Source organism: Ruditapes philippinarum, unplaced genomic scaffold (assembly GCF_026571515.1).
Source record: "Ruditapes philippinarum isolate M1 unplaced genomic scaffold, ASM2657151v2 ctg1588_1_1_1_1, whole genome shotgun sequence".
NCBI lineage: Eukaryota > Metazoa > Mollusca > Bivalvia > Venerida > Veneridae > Ruditapes > Ruditapes philippinarum.
In genome coordinates, this window is record NW_026857741.1 from 50,491 (window position 1) to 68,626 (window position 18,136).

The following is an 18,136-nucleotide window of genomic DNA, read 5'->3' on the forward strand; positions in this document are numbered from 1 at the left end:
AAGGTGGATGTTGTTCAGCAAAACACGTTAGGTGTACTAAATCTGAAATACAGCTATAACTCTGTATACATTGCAAGCAATGTATACAAAAATAGACTCTACCGTAATACAGATAAATTAAGCTATCACACAGCCACAGAAGGTTCTTAATGTACCATAATACAGATAAATTAGACTCTCATAATGTAACATTAAAACCCAAATACCCTTTAAACCCTAAAGTAAAAAAACAACCCGTATTTTTGGGGCCCTTTTTTGCTTAAAACCCCCTGGGAAAAAGGGCATTAATTTTTTCACCTAATACCCCCAAGCCCCCGTTATATAAAAAACATAAGGGATAAAAAAGCTCCCTTTTGGGCCCCCTAATCCTAAATACCCAAATTTTTACAATAAAAAAAGGCCAAAATTTTGAACCCCTGTAAAAAAAAACATGAAATTTTGAAATTTAAAAAATGATCCCCAGACAGTTTTCCCGGGAAATGAAAAAAAAAAAGAAAAAAGAGCTGTGAAATGATAAGTGATTTTTTTGCCCCTGAAAAAAGCTTTGACATAAAAAACCCCAAATTTGCCCCCAAAAATTCAATGACCCGAACCAGACCCTTCCTGCTTTAAATTTTCAACATGTTCACAAGGGGTTAGCTCCTAGCAGGCCAATTATAAGACTTTTCCCGCCCCAAATTTAGGTAAAAAAATTCTAAACTGTTTTAAAAATTTAGACATTTGGCCCCCGTTAAAAGTAATAAATTTTAAATTTTTTTTCCCTTTTTATTTTCCCCAAACTTTAAATCTTATGAAAATTTTCCACAAAATTTAAAAAAAACAAACCCCAAAGTTTAAAAGTCCCATAAATTTAAAACGTTTCGTAAAAACTGACGATTTTTATCATCACCCCCATCAGCTCCTTTTTTTTAAAGCATTTGCGTAAGCCCCTGTTGGGGAGATTAGCACTGTACATCTGGTTACTACACAAATTCATATTCTTTGTATACAGATTACATCTGAAATCTGTTCTTCTATTTACATCCTGTAAATAAAAACCAGGTAATGCATCCTTCACTGAGTAAAATTTCAGCATTAAGTATAAATTAATCAAGTATTTTCATATTCCAATCCCTAGCTATAGCCCTTATCCTTTAAAATTTTAAATAAACTTTATTTTTTTAGTTCCGCCAATTGTTTTCTCGTTTAGAGATACACGCTTTCTATTACTTGGGGACCATACACCGCTTTTCATGGAATGGCACAAAAGTGTCACATTGAAGGTTCTATGATAACTGCCGTCACATAATGAATTCCCATTTCATGTTTAAATGTTGAACTCTGCTTAAGCCGGTGCTAGGGGGCGTGGACGGTAGTTTGCATTTGACAGTACCGTCAATGAACAGCTAGGCTCAATCAAAGCAAGCCTGCAACATTTTCAACTTTGCCGTTTTGTGTTTTCTTTAGGGATTCTTATTTTCTCAATTTTGTCCAGCTCCTACTTTTGAAAGTGTTTGTTTATCAATTTTGGAATATTTAAGTCAGCCATCAGAGGTGCAGGCTGACCTGGCCAAACTCTATACTGCTAAATATAATGGTGAAACACATTTAAATAATAGACATCTGTTTGAAAGTATTAAGGTCAAATCTGTCGCACTTATTTAAGGTAAATATACCAAAATACAGGGAAGATTAATTGATCTATATCAATCAAATTATAGAAGAATAATGTTTAAACATTTGAGCCGCGTCACGACAAAACCAACATAATGGGTTTCCGACTCAGACCAGCCTGCACATCCACGCAGTCTGATCAGGATCCATGCTGTTCGCTGACCAACCCTATTACAAGTAGAGAAACTGATAGCGAACAGCATGGATCCTGATCACACTGCGCGGATGCGCAGGCTGGTCTGGATCCATGCTGGTCGCAAACCTATTATGTTGGTTTTTTCGTGACGCGGCTCATTTTTATTTACATCTTGCACAATGGCTTCTCTTAGTTCTCTTCTTAAGTCCTCTGAATCATTTTTGAAAGCAAGGTGTTCTTCTAATTGTGCGCTCCCTTTGGCTCCTCTTTTCATCATCTTTTGTACACAACGCCTGTCAATACACACGTACAATTTTAGTTTCACGAAGGGTTAGGAAATTACCTATTTCTTAATACAGATTTATAATATGAGCCGCGTCACGACAAAACCAACATAATGGGTTTGCGACCAGCATTGATCCAGACCAGCCTGCGCATCCGCGCAGTCTGATCAGGATCCATGCTGTTTGCTTACAAACTCTAAAACAAGTAGAGAAACTGATAGCAAACAGCATGGATCCTGATCAGACTGTGCAGGCTGGTCTGGATCCATGCTGGTCGCAAACGCATTACGTTGGTTTTTTCATGGCGGTGCTCAATTATTATATATTTCAATTAAACAATCATGCAAGCAACTCAATAGCAGGTTGGTCTTTCAGCATGAGTTGCCTTCAGTAGGATTTTGACAGTTTATATTTGACAGAGAGTAAATATTTGCAATTCCAAAACTTTCTACAATATTTTGATTATAAATGGTTACTGTAATTTCGATCAAAATGTTATCAAAGCAATCATAATAATTTTATACATGATTGCACAAAGTGCATATAACCGAAAAGTTAATTGTTGAGTCTCAGATGATCCACAGAAATTCATAGCTATTCTTTTTCTATTAGCAGATTATATTCTGCCGACTATAATTAAATCAAAGCATAGAAGGCGCTGAATTTGTTTGGGTCTCAGAATGTCAGAAAGGTGAAGGTTGTGAGAATGATTATAAAACAATTTATTTTTTGTATAGTGCCACCAATACTTTCCAGCGTTTTAATTGTAGTAGATTGGCTCTAAGACTAATTGCAACACTGATATTCGATCCAATGTTTATTTGACTTAAACAATTTGAAAAAAAAAATGAGTTGCCTTAACTGGGATTTGAACTCGAGACCTCTCGCTTCCTAAGCGAGCGCGCATACCACTCGCCCACGGTGAATTTACATGTTAATGGCCTGAAGAAAACCACATTATTCTAGTTAGGGTTTGTAACGACGCTAACTGTTGTTTAACACTTGTGTAAATAATCATGGCCTTTCTATAAGCATGTATATCTATAAAGAATAAAACATATGAGAAATCTTCGACTATTCGGGAATTATTTTGCTTGAAAATTAATCCGCCTGTCATGTGACCATATTTACGCAGTGATCTCCCCTAAATTTTTCGGCCTAAGTGTTACATATAAAGGGAAGTAACTGCTTCAAAAAAGCGGACTACTTTCGGCACTTGCAATTAACAGCATTAGAGTCTGAAATTTCGCTTCCATTATTTGTTTGGTCTGACGACCCAAACAAATAAAAACTGGAATATATAATTATGTTCTTCATAATTTCATAATGGCATCAGGTTAAACATATTATTTTCATGTTTTCTTTATTTTTGAAAGTGAAGACATTACACAAACGGATACAATAATGCTCGATTTACACTTACACATATCCTTGTGCCGCTCTTGGATTCCCTTGATTTGCTATTAAAGCAGTTTTCTGAATTGTGGCTACACCTAACACTGCGACATTTATTCCCTGATCAAAACAGAAAATGTAATGTTAAATAGACATTTTAGAAATGAATAATTTAGACACTGTACATAACTTTTTCTTTTAATCTTTCAGCTACTCAATGTGCTTCAGCAATGATAAAATGTAAAAATATTGCCATGAAATAGCCAAATTCAGGTGCACTACATGAAAATTGCGGACTGTTTGATTGAGTTTGTACGTGAGGAATTGAGCGATAATGAAGTGCAACATCCATCACGCCCCTAGCACCGACTTGAATGCTACTCAATTTTCAACATTTAATAGTCTTGGAATCAAGCTAAAAATTCAAACTTAACTTTGTACTGTATTATGGTGTACAAACAGATTATTGTTAAATGGATGAAACAATGCCAAAGTAGTGTGTCTTTTACTGTAATGTGACACAAAGAATACCTGTAACGGTTCATTACTGTGACATACCATTTTTTATCAGAGAGAAAATGTATGGCTAATTTCTTTATCCCGGCGACACAATACATGACTTAATTTGTTAATTGATGGGACCCAATGACTGGATAATAATTGGTTCATCACTAACACAATGAATGGCTTAACTAATGTTTATCACCAGATATAATAAGCAACTAATTTGATTTATCACCAGACATAATGAATGGCTACTTTGGTTTACCACCAGACATATTAAATGGCTTATTTGGTTTATCACCTGACATAATACATGGCTAATTTGCTTTATCACCTAATTTAGCCACAATGAATGGCTACTTTAGTTTATCACCAGACATGAAAAAAATGTTTAATTTGGTTTTATCACCAGACATAATGAATGGCTAATTTGGTTAATCACCAGACATAAGGAATGGCTAATTTGGTTTATCACCAGACATAATGAATGGCTAATTTGCTTTATCACCAGACATAATGGATGGCTACTTTGGTTTACCACCAGACATATTAAATGGCTTATTTGGTTTATCACCTGACATAATACATGGCTAATTTGCTTTATCACCTAATTTAGCCACAATGAATGGCTACTTTGGTTTATCACCAGACATGAAAAAAATGTTTAATTTGGTTTTATCACCAGACATAATGAATGGCTAATTTGGTTAATCACCAGACATAAGGAATGGCTAATTTGGTTTATCACCAGACATAATGAATGGCTAATTTGGTTTATCACCAGACATAATGAATGGCTAATTTGCTTTATCACAAGACATATGAATGGCTAATTTGGTTGATATCACCAGATATAATAAATTGCTAATTTGGTTAATATCACCAGACATAATGAATTACTTAAATCCTGTTTATATTTGGGACAATATGGATACCTATTTGATTTATCACTAGGATACAATGAAATATCTAGAAAAAAGTGATCCCTCGGAAGCATTGAAACAGCAAATTTACATGAAAGTTGATGGCTCCGTTTGATTGAGTCCGAGGGATAATAAAAAGTGTAACATCCCTTACGGCCACTAGTACCAGATTGAGTGGTACTTAATTCTCAACTCTTAAAAGTGCTTGACTCATTGGCCTAAAGGACCAGGAAAATATAACAACACTATGAAGCATAGGGAAACTTTTTAGTTTCAAACTTTTTACGACTGTCACCCAGCACTAATTTGAGGCTAATTTGATTATCACTGTGTGTAACAAAACTACACGTCACTAGCATATATTAATTGTGACTGTGGCACAAAGTATATGGAATAAATCTTATCACTGTGGTACAAGGAATTCCTAATATAGTAAATCACCACAATAAAAGTTTAATATAAACATGATACACTGTATTAATTATTATGATGACAAAAGGTATATCTATTACAATTTATCAGTGACAAAAGTATATCTGATATAATTTATCACTGCAACAAAAGTTATATCTGATACTATTTATTGTTACAAAAAGATTATCTGATATAAATTATCACTAAGACACAATGTAAGTTAAGGAATCACCAAAAGAAACGTGTTATTATATATTACTTCATAAGCATTTAATGGATTAAAGATGATTATTGTCACTCACCTCTTCCATTTGTTTCCTGTCTTGCGTTACCTCATGAGATTTACTTAAAACTCTTAAACATCTCATCCCAGTCTTCAATGTATAACTTATCTGTACCTGAAAAGTTTAGCTACTGCATGATGAAAGTAAATACTTAAATACACTCAAATTACAGGATTGTATTTGTATAAATACTGTGTATTAATTTTTGTCATTTACATGACCTAATATTTATTCAGAGAGAAACAATCGGACCATGTTATGTACAAATGAGCCATGTCATGACAAAACCAACGTAATGCATTTGCGACCAGCATGGATCCAGACCAGCCTGCGCACCCGCGCAGTCTGATCAGGATCCATGCTGTTTGCTTATAAACCCTATAACAAGTAGAGAAACTGATAGCGAACAGCATTGATCCTGATCAGACTGCGAGGATGCTCAAATTGTCTATTACATGCACATGGGTATTAAAGCAGCTACACTAGTTGATATTATTCGTAAAATTGCCAGTTAAATTCTCATTAATATTCACTACAGACATTAATTAATGAATTGTTGCCCTGACTGTCATGTCATCTTCATGTAATCCAAAACGGAAAATTTTATGAAATTTTGACAAGAAATGATGTCAAACTTTACAAAGCTTAAATGAACTCCACTCAGGTTTTGACATGATGGGACTTATGCCTGCAACATTTGCTCAAATTTACTGTTTTGGATATTCTTTAGGGATTCTTATTTTCTCTATTTTATCGCCACATCAGCGTTGTATGTGCCGTGTGGATCGATCAGGCTGAAAAAAGTCGCCCCGTACATTCAATAAGAGATGATATATTTTCGATCCTTAAAGATCGTTGAACACGGCGTTAAGTTGTGTTTGTGGAATTTTCTAATTTCTACTATTTGGCTTTTTTGATTTGGGTGGTTCCAATATTCCTACATAAATAATGTTCAATCACCCTTAAGATATGATGCCTGCTTTTTAACTTTGTCTTTTGACGTTTTATCTGTGTTATACAGGCTTCATAACCTCTGATCCTATTTCAAAATTAAATTTTGTTTAGTTCCTCCCATTGTTTTGCCGTTAAGGGTACACGGTTTCTATAACTTGGGGACCAATTTTACGCCGCTTTTCATGAAATGGCACGGAAATGTCACATTGAAGGTTCCATGATGACCGCCATATGAACACATCTGCAGATTTTCTTAAGTCAAAATTATCCAATTTCATGTTTAGATATTAAATTCTGCTTTAGCTGGTACTAGGAGGCGTGGAAGGTAGTTTGCATTTGACAGTACCGTCCCTGAACAGGCTCAATCAAACCAAGTCTGCAACATTTTCAATTTGGTCGTTTTGGACTTTCTTTAGGGATTATAAATCTTATTTTCTCTATTCTATTGCCACACCAGCATTATTTGTGCCTCGTGGAGGCTGTAAATATCGCCCATACATTAATTAAGAGAATGTAATATTTCCGATCCTTAAAGATCATTCAACACAACATTAAGTTGTGTCTGTGGTATTTTTTAGTTTCTACCTTTTGGCTTTTTCTATTGGGGTAAGTTTGAATATTCCTACATGAATTATGTTCAATCCCAAGGATATGATGCGTGCTTTTTAACTTTGTCTTTTGACGTTTTATCTGTGCCCGTCCCTAGATTTGCCACTAAAATGCCACCCTTTTCAATGGTGGAGTATTTAGACAATTTTCCACCAATAATGCCACCAAAACGCCACCAAAATGCCACCCAAATCATGAAAATGGTGAAAAATTTGAGCAGGACTGATGTTATATAATTTTCCAGTTAATTCCACCTTTTTTACACTAAATGCCACCAATGATTGGAAAATTGGTGGAGTATTTAGACAAACTTTCACCATAATTCCACCATTATGCCACCTTAGGGTGGCAAACTCATTTTCCACTAGATGCCACTTGTTTCCACTTATTGCCACCATAATGGTGGAAAATTGGTGGAGTATTTAGACAAATTTCCACCATTATGCCACCATTGAGTGGCAAACTTATTTTCCACCAAATGCCACTTATTTCCACCTTTTGCCACCATAAGGATGGAAAATTGGTGGAGTATTTAGACACTTTTCCACCATTTTGCCACCAGATAGTGGCAAATTCAGTTTCCACTAAATGCCACCTATTTTCACCCTTTCAGAAATTTTCCACCTTGTGGGTGGCAATAGCTGGAAACTGCTTGAAAGTCACCCTGTACCCTAAATTGGAAACAAACAAATTTTAAAAATAATCCTTTTTAATGTTTTCATATGAAATTATATATTGTCTCAAAAAATAGCAAAACATTAGTCCATTTATTTTCTTCAGTTTATCTTGCTATTCCTGGATGGTTTGAGTTCAGTCCTTTAGGTTGTCGGCAACTTTTCGAGCGCACAATCTAAAACAAAAAAATTATGAATGATTAATACAATAATTAAAAACATAAGCTTACATTTTATATGACTATTGGATATTTCTATATTCAATTTGAGTGCATAGATATGATTAAAACACTTTAAAAAACAGCGCTGCAGACGTGGAAGATTCAGACTTTTCTTATTTACTCCAAGGCAGAAAATATACGCAGAATCAAAAATGATATTTTCATTCAGTTCATTAGTTACCTTCCAAGAACTTAAGTTTTGCCTTGTCTGCACAAGAAGGTCTGGCTTCAGACTCTCTGTTCCCTTTCCTCATACCAAACAATGAGCGGCCTTTAATCTCTTCTATATTGAATAGCATTCTGAAGAGCTTTGCTGTACCTTTCTCTTTTGAGGCATATGGCTTCAGTTCTGCCATCACTTGGTCCTAAAATATGATTAACAATATCAAATAAGTAAAGACAGAAAATGATTATCAATATCTAATATGTAAAGACAGAAAATGAAACACTTTTATAAGACCTTGGTATATGTATACAACTCTAAAATTTTTAAATAAGAAAGAAATAAAGAAATACAACACATCAACACCAGTGCAGGTTGAGTAATTAATAATCTTCCAGTTTCAGTTCTTAAGGAACCTTCATCAGGATAAATATTTGATAAAATTTTCAAGCTAAAATGTACAAAAACTCTAAAATTTGTAAAACAAAATGTAAATGCAAATTAAAGTGTCATAAAGAGTTTGAATTAAAGTAGGTTTGTAAATTGTGACTAATAGCTATATTTATCAAGAACTGAAAAGTGTCTTATTGGGTACAATGACACTTCTGTCCTATTAATTCTAAAATAACTTTGAATTAACAAGATACCTTTGTAAAGCCACTGAAGATCAAATGTGTTGCTCCAGGCTGCTCCTCATTGCTTTGTGTCTGCAAAATAATAATTCTTATTTAATGCTGTTTCTGTTATGAACTGTCATTCTCCTAATAGCATGTTACTCTAGACTGTCTAGTTATGGTTATATAATTATCTACTGCACCATGAAAGCTGAATTACAACAATGAAGGAATGAAACTTACTAATAAATCAGTTACTGTTAATCTGCTCCACATGTGACACACAAGGAAAATTGTTTATAGCATGAAAGTTGTAGTAATAGGTACCTCAGGTTATCTATAGTTTGATTGATGTAATATTGTACATAATGATATTGTACTTACTGATTAATTTCTATAATTTTTTTTCTCAAACTTAAAATTTCTAACATATTGTATTTAAGAAATGATGAAGATCTTCCTACATTCTTTATATTCCTACATTCTTTATATGTATATTGTACATGCAGCTTTCTTTTTAGTCAAGTTACAAACAAAACAAATATAAAACACAATTTTATACAATACCACTTCATATTTTTACTGTCAAAAAACTAAACAGTTTCTGCATAAATAACAATAATTATTGTATGTAAAAGTTGTTTACCTGAAACTTTGACTGGGAATGATTCTGCTGTTTATCTTCTTGTCTACACATTCACACTTCAGTTAAAACTTCTCATTTCTATTTACCAAACTAATAAGACTTTAAATGTTTTCTTTGAGAAATCAAAAATATGCACCCTTACATTTTAAACAAATTATCTCCAGAATTGCTACAATATCAATAATTTCCTTTGTGTTTGCAAGCTTTAACTGACCTCCATTCCTTTGAATTCAAACTTCACAATGGTGTTACTGCATGGACAGTCCATTATAATTTTAAATTGTGAGGGGTTTTCCAAAAACCATAGCACCCATCATTTTATTTTTTACATTCATTTGAATGTATAACTATATCTAATACCTAAATAGATTGAGTAGAAATAAGCTTTTGAAAGATAATTTAGCATGCTATTTTAAGACAAATTCTACATAAAAACATGTATAATGTTGCCTCTCCCAAAATAATCAAATGGAACATTCTGGTCAGCATGAGTAAACTATTAACCCCCATTCATAGATTACTAGATAAGAGGGCAGTAGTTTTATCAGATCTGAGATGTATGCTGTGTTGTTAAATCTTAGAGGATGCAGTATTTACTAGCTAGTATTTACTTATCCTGATTGTAAGAAATTTATCAGACATTATGACTTATTTACTTTTCACACATTGATTTTTACAATAGATATAAAGCCTCTGAAAGCATAGCACAAAAGATGTTAGAGACAATAATTTTAAACTCCACATATAACTAAATCTCATTTATGAGAAGTTACAATGCCAAGGAACCATAACTTTTTATTGCATGATTTGGGGTTTATTGCCATTTTTAACTTCTCTATGCTTAATTTTTGTCTTGATCATTAAGCTTAAAAAGTACTGGAGATATTAATTTGAAACTTCACAGATATAGATCTTTTTGAGTAATGTGCTGTGTTTAAGAACCATAACTCTTTGCATACTTTTGGAGTTATTGCCCTTTGCATTTTTCACTTAAATTATTGTTAGCATTACATGAAAGTGTTAGTACTCACCAGATATCAGTTTAAAGTAATATTGAAGAGACAATTTATTATGTCAATTAGAAGAAAAAGACAAAAGTCAAACTTTATTCAAGATTGACATTAAATATCATAGAAGAAGCAACACACTTTATGCAGAGATATGCATTTTCTGGGCATAGAAGAACATTTCAACTATTCAATTAATGTACAGATTATAACTAAAGAACAAAGTACACTTTTAAAAGCCGTAATTTTATTTACAAGCATGGAATGGAACATAAACATTTTGACTTGAAAGTCAAATTTTACATCCCTAAAGAAAAGTTACTGCCATAAAAAATGGGAAGTTAAGTAACCCCATACTTTTCTAATTTTTCCTGATCATAATTATATGTGTTTAACGCCTGGAAAAAGTGATTTTACGTCCAATTTCTGTGTCTTTTCCTGCTACTTTACAGCTGGAATTATCATACCGTTACTGTGAGGCAGTGACTTTGTATCAGAATTGTGTTCATAGCATTCTAGTATGTTTAAGAAATATGAGTTTCTGATAAAAATTTTCTAACTGTTCAACTTCAATAAATATATTTTTGATAAAAAAGTTCACTTGATGCTTTGGTAGAGTACATAAACAGATTTATTTCAGTTTGGAGCTTTGACTTAAATAAATCTTAAACCCTGCAATGCACAATTATTAGATTTCTCAGTTTTATCCACCAATTTTTTACAACCCAGAAAATAGTTAAGAGTTTCCCTTTTCGACTAAAAGTTATTCACAAAATTTTCTAAGTTTTTTTTCCACTATTTTGCCACCCAGAAAATAGTTAGAGTTTTCACTTTTCACTAAAAGCCACTCATTTTCCACCTTCAAAATAAACTAAGTTTCATTTTTCACCAATTTCCACCCTTTTGCCACCATAAAAAAAGTCTATGTTCAAATTTCACTCAATGCCACCTAAATGCCACCAAAGGATAGTGGCATTTGGTGGCAATTTTGCCACTACAGTGGAAAAAGAGTGGAATTTTGTCATTTTCCAGTTAATGCCATCTTTTTTACACTTAATGCCACCCTTTTCAGTGGAAATAGCTGGCAAGTAGTGGCAAATCTAGGGACGGGAGTTATACAGGCTTCATAACCTCAGATCCTATTTCAAAATTATATTTTGTTTAGTTCCGCCCATTCCACCGCTATTGCCACATCAGCATTATTTGTGCCGTGTGGAGGCTGTAAAAAGTCGCCCCATACATTCATTAGCTCGACTTTTTTTTTTTTGAAAAAAAAGTAGAGGTATTGTTATAGTCGGGTCGGCGTTGCCGTTGCCGTCCGCAAACTTGTACCTGGATCATAACTTTTTTATTTCTTGGTGTATTGTCTTCATACTTGGCCACAACAACCCTTTGGACAAGACCTTTCAGTAGACCACACTAACCTTGACCTTCAAGGTTAAAAGTCCAATTTTTGCTTGTTCATGCTGTTATTGGCTGTAACTTTGTTATTTTTTTAATGGATTGTCTTCAAACTTGAACATAATAATCTTTAAGGATATCCCTTAAAAATAACCAGCCAGACCTTGACCTTCACTCATAAATGACCTTGACTTTGAAGGTCAAATTATTGAAATATTCATTTCTTTTGGCTATTATTGGCTGTAACTTTGTTATTTTTGAATGGATTGTCTTGAAACTTGAACATAATAATCTTCAAAGATAACTGTTAAAAATATACTGAAAGACCTTGACCTTCACTCATTAATGACATTGTCTTTGAAGGTCAAATTATTGAAATTTTCATTGTTTTGGCGGTTAAACTGACTGTAACTTTGCTATTATTGAAGGGATGAACTTCATATTATAACAGAACATTCTTAAGGACCACACCTTGTTGTTTATCAAACCCAAATTTGCTTGGGCTCTTTAATGATGTTGACCTTGAATGTTAAATTACTGAATTTTCTCAGATTTGTGCATTAAATGACCATAATTGTATATTTATTGGTGTGTGTGTGTGTATATATATATATAATATATATATATATATATATATATATATTTATATATATATATTATATATATATATCATCATCATCATCATCAAGAACAACAAGAACAAGAACAACAACAAACAAACAAACAACCAACAACAACACCAACACCAACAACAACGTTGAGTAATGTTTCTAATAGAATGGCGTAATGTTTCTATTTATAGAAATTGCGTAATGTTTCTATTTTTAGAAATTGCGTAATGTTTCTATTTTTAGAAATTGCGTAATGTTTCTATTTTGCGAAATGTTTCTATTTTTAGAAATTGCGTGTTTCTATTTTTAAAAATTGCGTAATGTTTCTATTTTTAGAAATTGCGTAATGTTTCTATTTATAGAAATTGCGTAATGTTTCTATTTTTATCTATTTATAGAAATTGCGTAATGTTTCTATTTTTAGAAATTGCGTAATGTTTCTATTTTTAGAAATTGCGTAATGTTTCTATTTATAGAAATTGCGTAATGTTTCTATTTTTAGAAATTGCGTAATGTTTCTTTTTTTTAAGAAATTGCCTAATGTTTCTATTTTTAGAAATTGTGCAATGTTTCTATTTATAGAAATTGCGTAATGTTTCTATTTTTATCTATTTATAGAAATTGCATAATGTTTCTTTTTATAGAATATGAAAAACAAGATCAACAAGGAAAGGCGGCGTTCAATGAACGCAACCCCCATATGACCCAGCAACAAGAACCAATGGCAAGGAGCCCAGGTGGACCCCAAACATAAAAAGGACAGGCAACGACACGTTAATGAATTAAATGATAAATAATTTGTAACTGATTAGGAATTCAAAGAAAATAATAATAGGCCCACAAAGGGGAAGGGGGACAGGAGACCGGGGAAGGGGGGGGGGTAATAATCAAAGAAATATAAAAACTAGAGGGCAATGGTGAAGATACTTACCGTAGACGAGAAAACAACAAGGGACACAAGCAAAAGTGTCACCAAACAGTATGAAACAACATAGACATACATCTGAGGAACACAGTGGGGGCGCCGCCTTGGAACGGTCAGCAGCATAATAATGACTGCTGGGAGTTTAAACCGGTTAATGGTGCACCAAACTTCGCTCTTAGCCCCACCATGTTCCTATAAACGAGACAGTGTAAATAAAATGAATCCCCGCCAAGTGAAGTTCTAACAGTTGTCTATGGTTACAAAAGGTTAAATAAGTAAAACACTTGAAAATGATCATGTAGAAACATATAAAAGTAAACCCAATGACCATTACAAAATACTCAATGTCCTAAAGGAAGACAGAGCAACAAGAAAATCACCTAACAAGGGCCCGACAAGCAAGGCAGAAGGCGAAACATTAAGACAATTCCGTCCCAAAGGGCTTTACGAACTATCCATCATAGAGTCTCCCACTTGGTCCGTCAGATGCAATCAAAAAAGAGGAAAGCGTAGTGTCCAACTGTAAAAGGGTTGAACATCTAAACATGCAGTATGTCTTAAAATAGTAGGGTCATAACCTCTTTTAATAAAACGTTTAATGATTTTAGTAAAAACAGCAGAAAAAATTACCATGACCCAAAATCTTACGAAGTTTGTAAACCACATCGCCATAAAAAACCAGGCTGGCTAATCCCTTGTCGCAGAAGAGTTTTTAAATCACTATTTAAATTTAGAAATTAAATCAAAGTTACGATTGTAAAATTTAGTAAAATATTTCCGTAATTTATGATAGCGGTAGCCCTGTTTTAGAAGCTTGCTGGTAATAAAAATATTCCGCTCGTTGAAATCCTTTACGTTGTTACAAAGCTCTAGCGAATCTAATTAACTGAGAGAAACATAAAACCCCGTAGGATGTTGCATGGGGTACGTCTCCATCCAAATGTGGATAATTAACTATACAAAAGTCAAAGTCATCTCTTTTATCATAAATTTTCGTGTGAATAGAATTGTTATTGATAGTAATTAATGCAGTTAGTTGTTTGTAGCATTACATACAGTAAGTTATTTGTTATACATTTTGTATTTATTACAATTAGCCGTTTGTTGCATTTAAATTGGACAGCAGTAAAATGCATTTAATATAATTACCTGTTTGTTGCGTTTAATGCAGTTAGTTCTTTGCTGCATTTTATACAGTAAGCTGTCTGTTGCATTTAATAGTGTAAGATGTAATTGCGTAATGATTCTATTTTTAGAAATTGCGTTATGTTTATATTTTTAGAAATTGCGTAATGTTTCTATTCATAGAAATTGCGTAATGTTTCTTTTTTTAGAAATTGCGTAATGTTTCTATTTATAGAAATTGCGTAATGTTTCTATTTTTAGAAATTGCATAATGTTTCTATTTTTAGAAAGTGCGTAATGTTTCTATTGATAGAAATTGCGTAATGTTTCTTTTTTTAGAAATGGTGTAATGTTTCTATTTTTAGAAATTGCGTAATGTTTCTATTCATAAAAATATACAAAATAGAGAAACAAAACTAATGTGACAAGACAGACCAACTAAATTTATAACAAGAGCGATCAGTAATCACATGTGTCGCCTCATGATGGCCAATTTCATGTTGGGACAAATTTTGTGACAGACGGACTGACAGACAGACAGTGCACAACTAGACTTTGTACTGATCATTCCTGTAAAGTTTGGATAAAATTGCACCAGTAGTTTATGAGGAATAGTCCGGACAAGCTTTTGCGTATCTGGCAACACACAGAAAAAAACACCTTTTTATCAAAGGGCCATAACTCGGCCAAAAATCATTCAACCGAAAAATCCGTGCAATATGTGCAAGGACTTGAGCTACAGATCAATCCTGTAAAGTTTCATTGAAATTGCATTAGTGGTATAAAGAGAAGTAGTCTGGACAAACTTTAAAAATAAAAATTATTAAAGGGCCATAACTCAAACAAAAAATCATTGAAACCGAAAAATGCTGACAATATGCACAACTAGACTTGGTACTGATCATTCCTGTAAAGTTTGGATGAAATTGCACCAGTAGTTTATGAGGAGTAGTCCGGACAAGCTTTTGTGTATCTGGCAACACACAGAAAAAGAAATATTTTTATCAAAGGGCCATAACTCGGCCAAAAATCATTCAACCGGAAAACCCGTGCAATATGCGCAAAGACTTGAGCTACAGATCAATCCTGTAAAGTTTCATTGAAATTGCATTAGTGGTATAAGAGAAGTAGTCCGGACAAACTTTAAAATTAAAAAATATTAAAGGGCCATAACTCTGACAAAAATCATTGAACCGGAAAATCCTGATAATATGCACAACTAGACTTGGTACTGATCATTCCTGTAAAGTTTGGATGAAATTGCACCAGTAGTTTATGAGGAGTAGTCCGGACAAGTTTTGTGACGGACGGACGGACAGACGGACAGACAGACAGACGGACGGACAGACGACGGAGAAGTGATCCCTATATGTCGCCACTACTCCGTAGAGGCGACACAAAAAGGAAACCTTAAGATAAGTTCAAACCTTTCTATGTTTGCGTTTAGAAAAAGTAACAAGAGGGCCATGATGGCCCTGAGGTCGCTCATCTGTATATAGGCCCCCCACCCCGGGCCAATTTTTACCCAAGGGCTTTTATTTGTTTATTTGAACAGACTTGGTAGACACCCATAAGAAGATGTTTCATGCTAAACATCTAAGTTCTAGCTCATTGGGTTTTTTAAAAGAAGTCTTTTAAAGTTTTTACTATACACATATAGTTAAAAACAATGACACCCCTGGGGCAGGGCCAGTTTTGACCCCCGGGCTTTTATTTGAACAAACTTTGTAGATATTTACTTAAAGATGTTTCATGCTTAATATCTAAACTCTAGCTATTTGGGTTTTTCCAAAGAAGATTTTTAAGTTTTTGCTATACACATATAAGGAAAATCAATGATATATAGTTGTGTATGTGGTATTTTTTAGTTTGACTTTTTCTATTGGGGTGGTTCAAATATTCCTACTTGAATAATGTTCAATCACCCTTAGGATATGTTGCCTGCCTTTGGACGTCTTATCTGTGATATGCAAGCTCCATAACCTCTGCTCATTGTTTTCTCGTTTAGGGCACACACTTTCTATTACTTGGGGACCGTACGCCGCTTTTCAAGGAATGGCACGGAAGTGTCACATTTAAGATTCCTTGTTGAACCACCATGAGCACATCGTATGAACATATCTGCGGATGTTAACTTAAATTTCTACATTAAAAATCTTCCCATTTCATGTTGAAGTATTAAATTCTGCTTAAGCCATGGTGCTAGGGGGAGTTGAGGGTAGTTTGCACCTGACAGTACCATCCATGCACCGGTTCAATCAAATCGAGCCTGCAACATTTTCAATTTTGCCGTTTTGGACTTTTCTTTAGGGATTCTTATTTTCTCTTATTTTTTTGAGATTAATGTTAATTTGGTGTAGGTCAGTCTAGACCTAAATAACTTGACTGTGTAAAATTTAATTCATTTAATCTTTCTGTTTTACTTGAGGAATAATTCTTTTAATTGAGAAAAAGAATAATTCTCTTTAATATTGTGAAAATGGTCCAAATTGAAAAAGCATGCAACATTTTTCATTCAAATCAGGCGATAATTAAGAATAACAAATATTAGATTTTCAATTTATTTCTAAGAATATTACTTCAATATTATCTGCATATATAGCGCTGATCTTTGTTAAAACTTTAAATGCTATTACAGTGTAACTTCCGAATTCCGGAACTTCTGAAATCCGGAAACAATTTTTTCGGTCCTCATTTTTCCCCTCTATTTTCTATTTATATAATACTTTTGAATTCCAGAACTTCTAAATTCTGAATTCCAGACGATATTTTCGTAAAATTAGAGTCAAATCAATGTAATTTTACCTCCAAAAAACGGAAATATACTGTAAATCGAGAATGTTATCCCTGCAGGAAGATTTAACCTCCCTATCAGTTTCAGTTTTTATTAAACCAAGGCATATAATATGCAACTGGTTATAACAAACAAACAAACAGAAAAATAACAGTCAAAAATCACTAATATCACAATATAAAAATACAATTATGACTAGCTAAATAAACAAAAAGGAGATCATATTGTTCATTTCAAGTACTGAATTCAATACATGTATTTTATATTGTAACAAATGGAGATGGAGAATGAGAAGTATTAGTTATCTATATTTCAACATAATGTTTTTACAAAATAAAGATAATTTTAGTAGAATATTTTTATCACAACTATTCATTAATGTGTCAAGTTTAAAAGTATTGGGATGAATGTAAAACCTGGGAAGAAGAGATTTACATCTTATGTCATTAAAGTACGAACATTCAAATAAGTAGTGAAATTCATCACCAATAGCTTGATACGGACATAAGGAACAGACCCTATTATCATGATCAATTGCCAAATGTCTGCCTTTTTCGATTGGTAATAGGTGATTCATTGTTCTAAATTTACATAAATATTTGCCTATGTCAAAAGGAAGTACATCTAGATATTTTTCAAAACAATGAGTATTTTTATATGTACGATACACTAAACACTTAGAGGATGTATCAATAGTACTATGCCAATCTTGTAAAAATTGATCTTGTAGTCTAAGCTTCACAATATTTTTAAAGTGATTAATATTATCTACCTTCTGTAAATGAAAATATTTTGACAT

The 18,136-nt window shown here is 33.2% G+C and overlaps 2 protein-coding genes across 2 annotated transcripts in view; both read right to left on the minus strand.

Annotated features, from left to right (window-relative positions):
- Positions 1–850: 850 nt before the first annotated feature.
- Positions 851–18,136, minus strand: part of LOC132750811 (uncharacterized) — a 44,052-nt gene continuing 26,766 nt past the window's right edge. Inside the window, exons 18-21 of the mRNA XM_060740853.1 lie at positions 5,612–5,707; positions 3,497–3,588; positions 1,959–2,082; positions 851–1,024 (exon numbers count right to left, since the gene is read on the minus strand). Coding sequence (XP_060596836.1) covers positions 851–1,024; positions 1,959–2,082; positions 3,497–3,588; positions 5,612–5,707 — 486 coding nt within the window. The remainder of the gene's footprint in view (positions 1,025–1,958; positions 2,083–3,496; positions 3,589–5,611; positions 5,708–18,136) is intronic.
- Positions 7,463–9,676, minus strand: LOC132750803 (uncharacterized). Its single transcript, XM_060740847.1, has 4 exons — positions 9,475–9,676; positions 8,862–8,921; positions 8,233–8,416; positions 7,463–8,006 (listed from the first exon to the last, which is right to left on the minus strand). Exons 1-4 carry the CDS (start codon positions 9,523–9,525, stop codon positions 7,975–7,977), a joined length of 327 nt encoding a protein of 108 aa, XP_060596830.1. The 5' UTR covers positions 9,526–9,676; the 3' UTR covers positions 7,463–7,974.

Coding starts and splice junctions, on each gene's coding strand:
- LOC132750803 (XM_060740847.1), bottom strand. CDS start 9,525: ATGTGTAGACAAGAAGATAAACAGCAGAATCATTCCCAGTCAAAGTTT. Junction 8,417..8,861: donor TCTTCAGTGGCTTTACAAAG/GTATCTTGTTAA, acceptor ATCATATTTTAG/GACCAAGTGATGGCAGAACT. Junction 8,007..8,232: donor AAAACTTAAGTTCTTGGAAG/GTAACTAATGAA, acceptor TTTTTGTTTTAG/ATTGTGCGCTCGAAAAGTTG.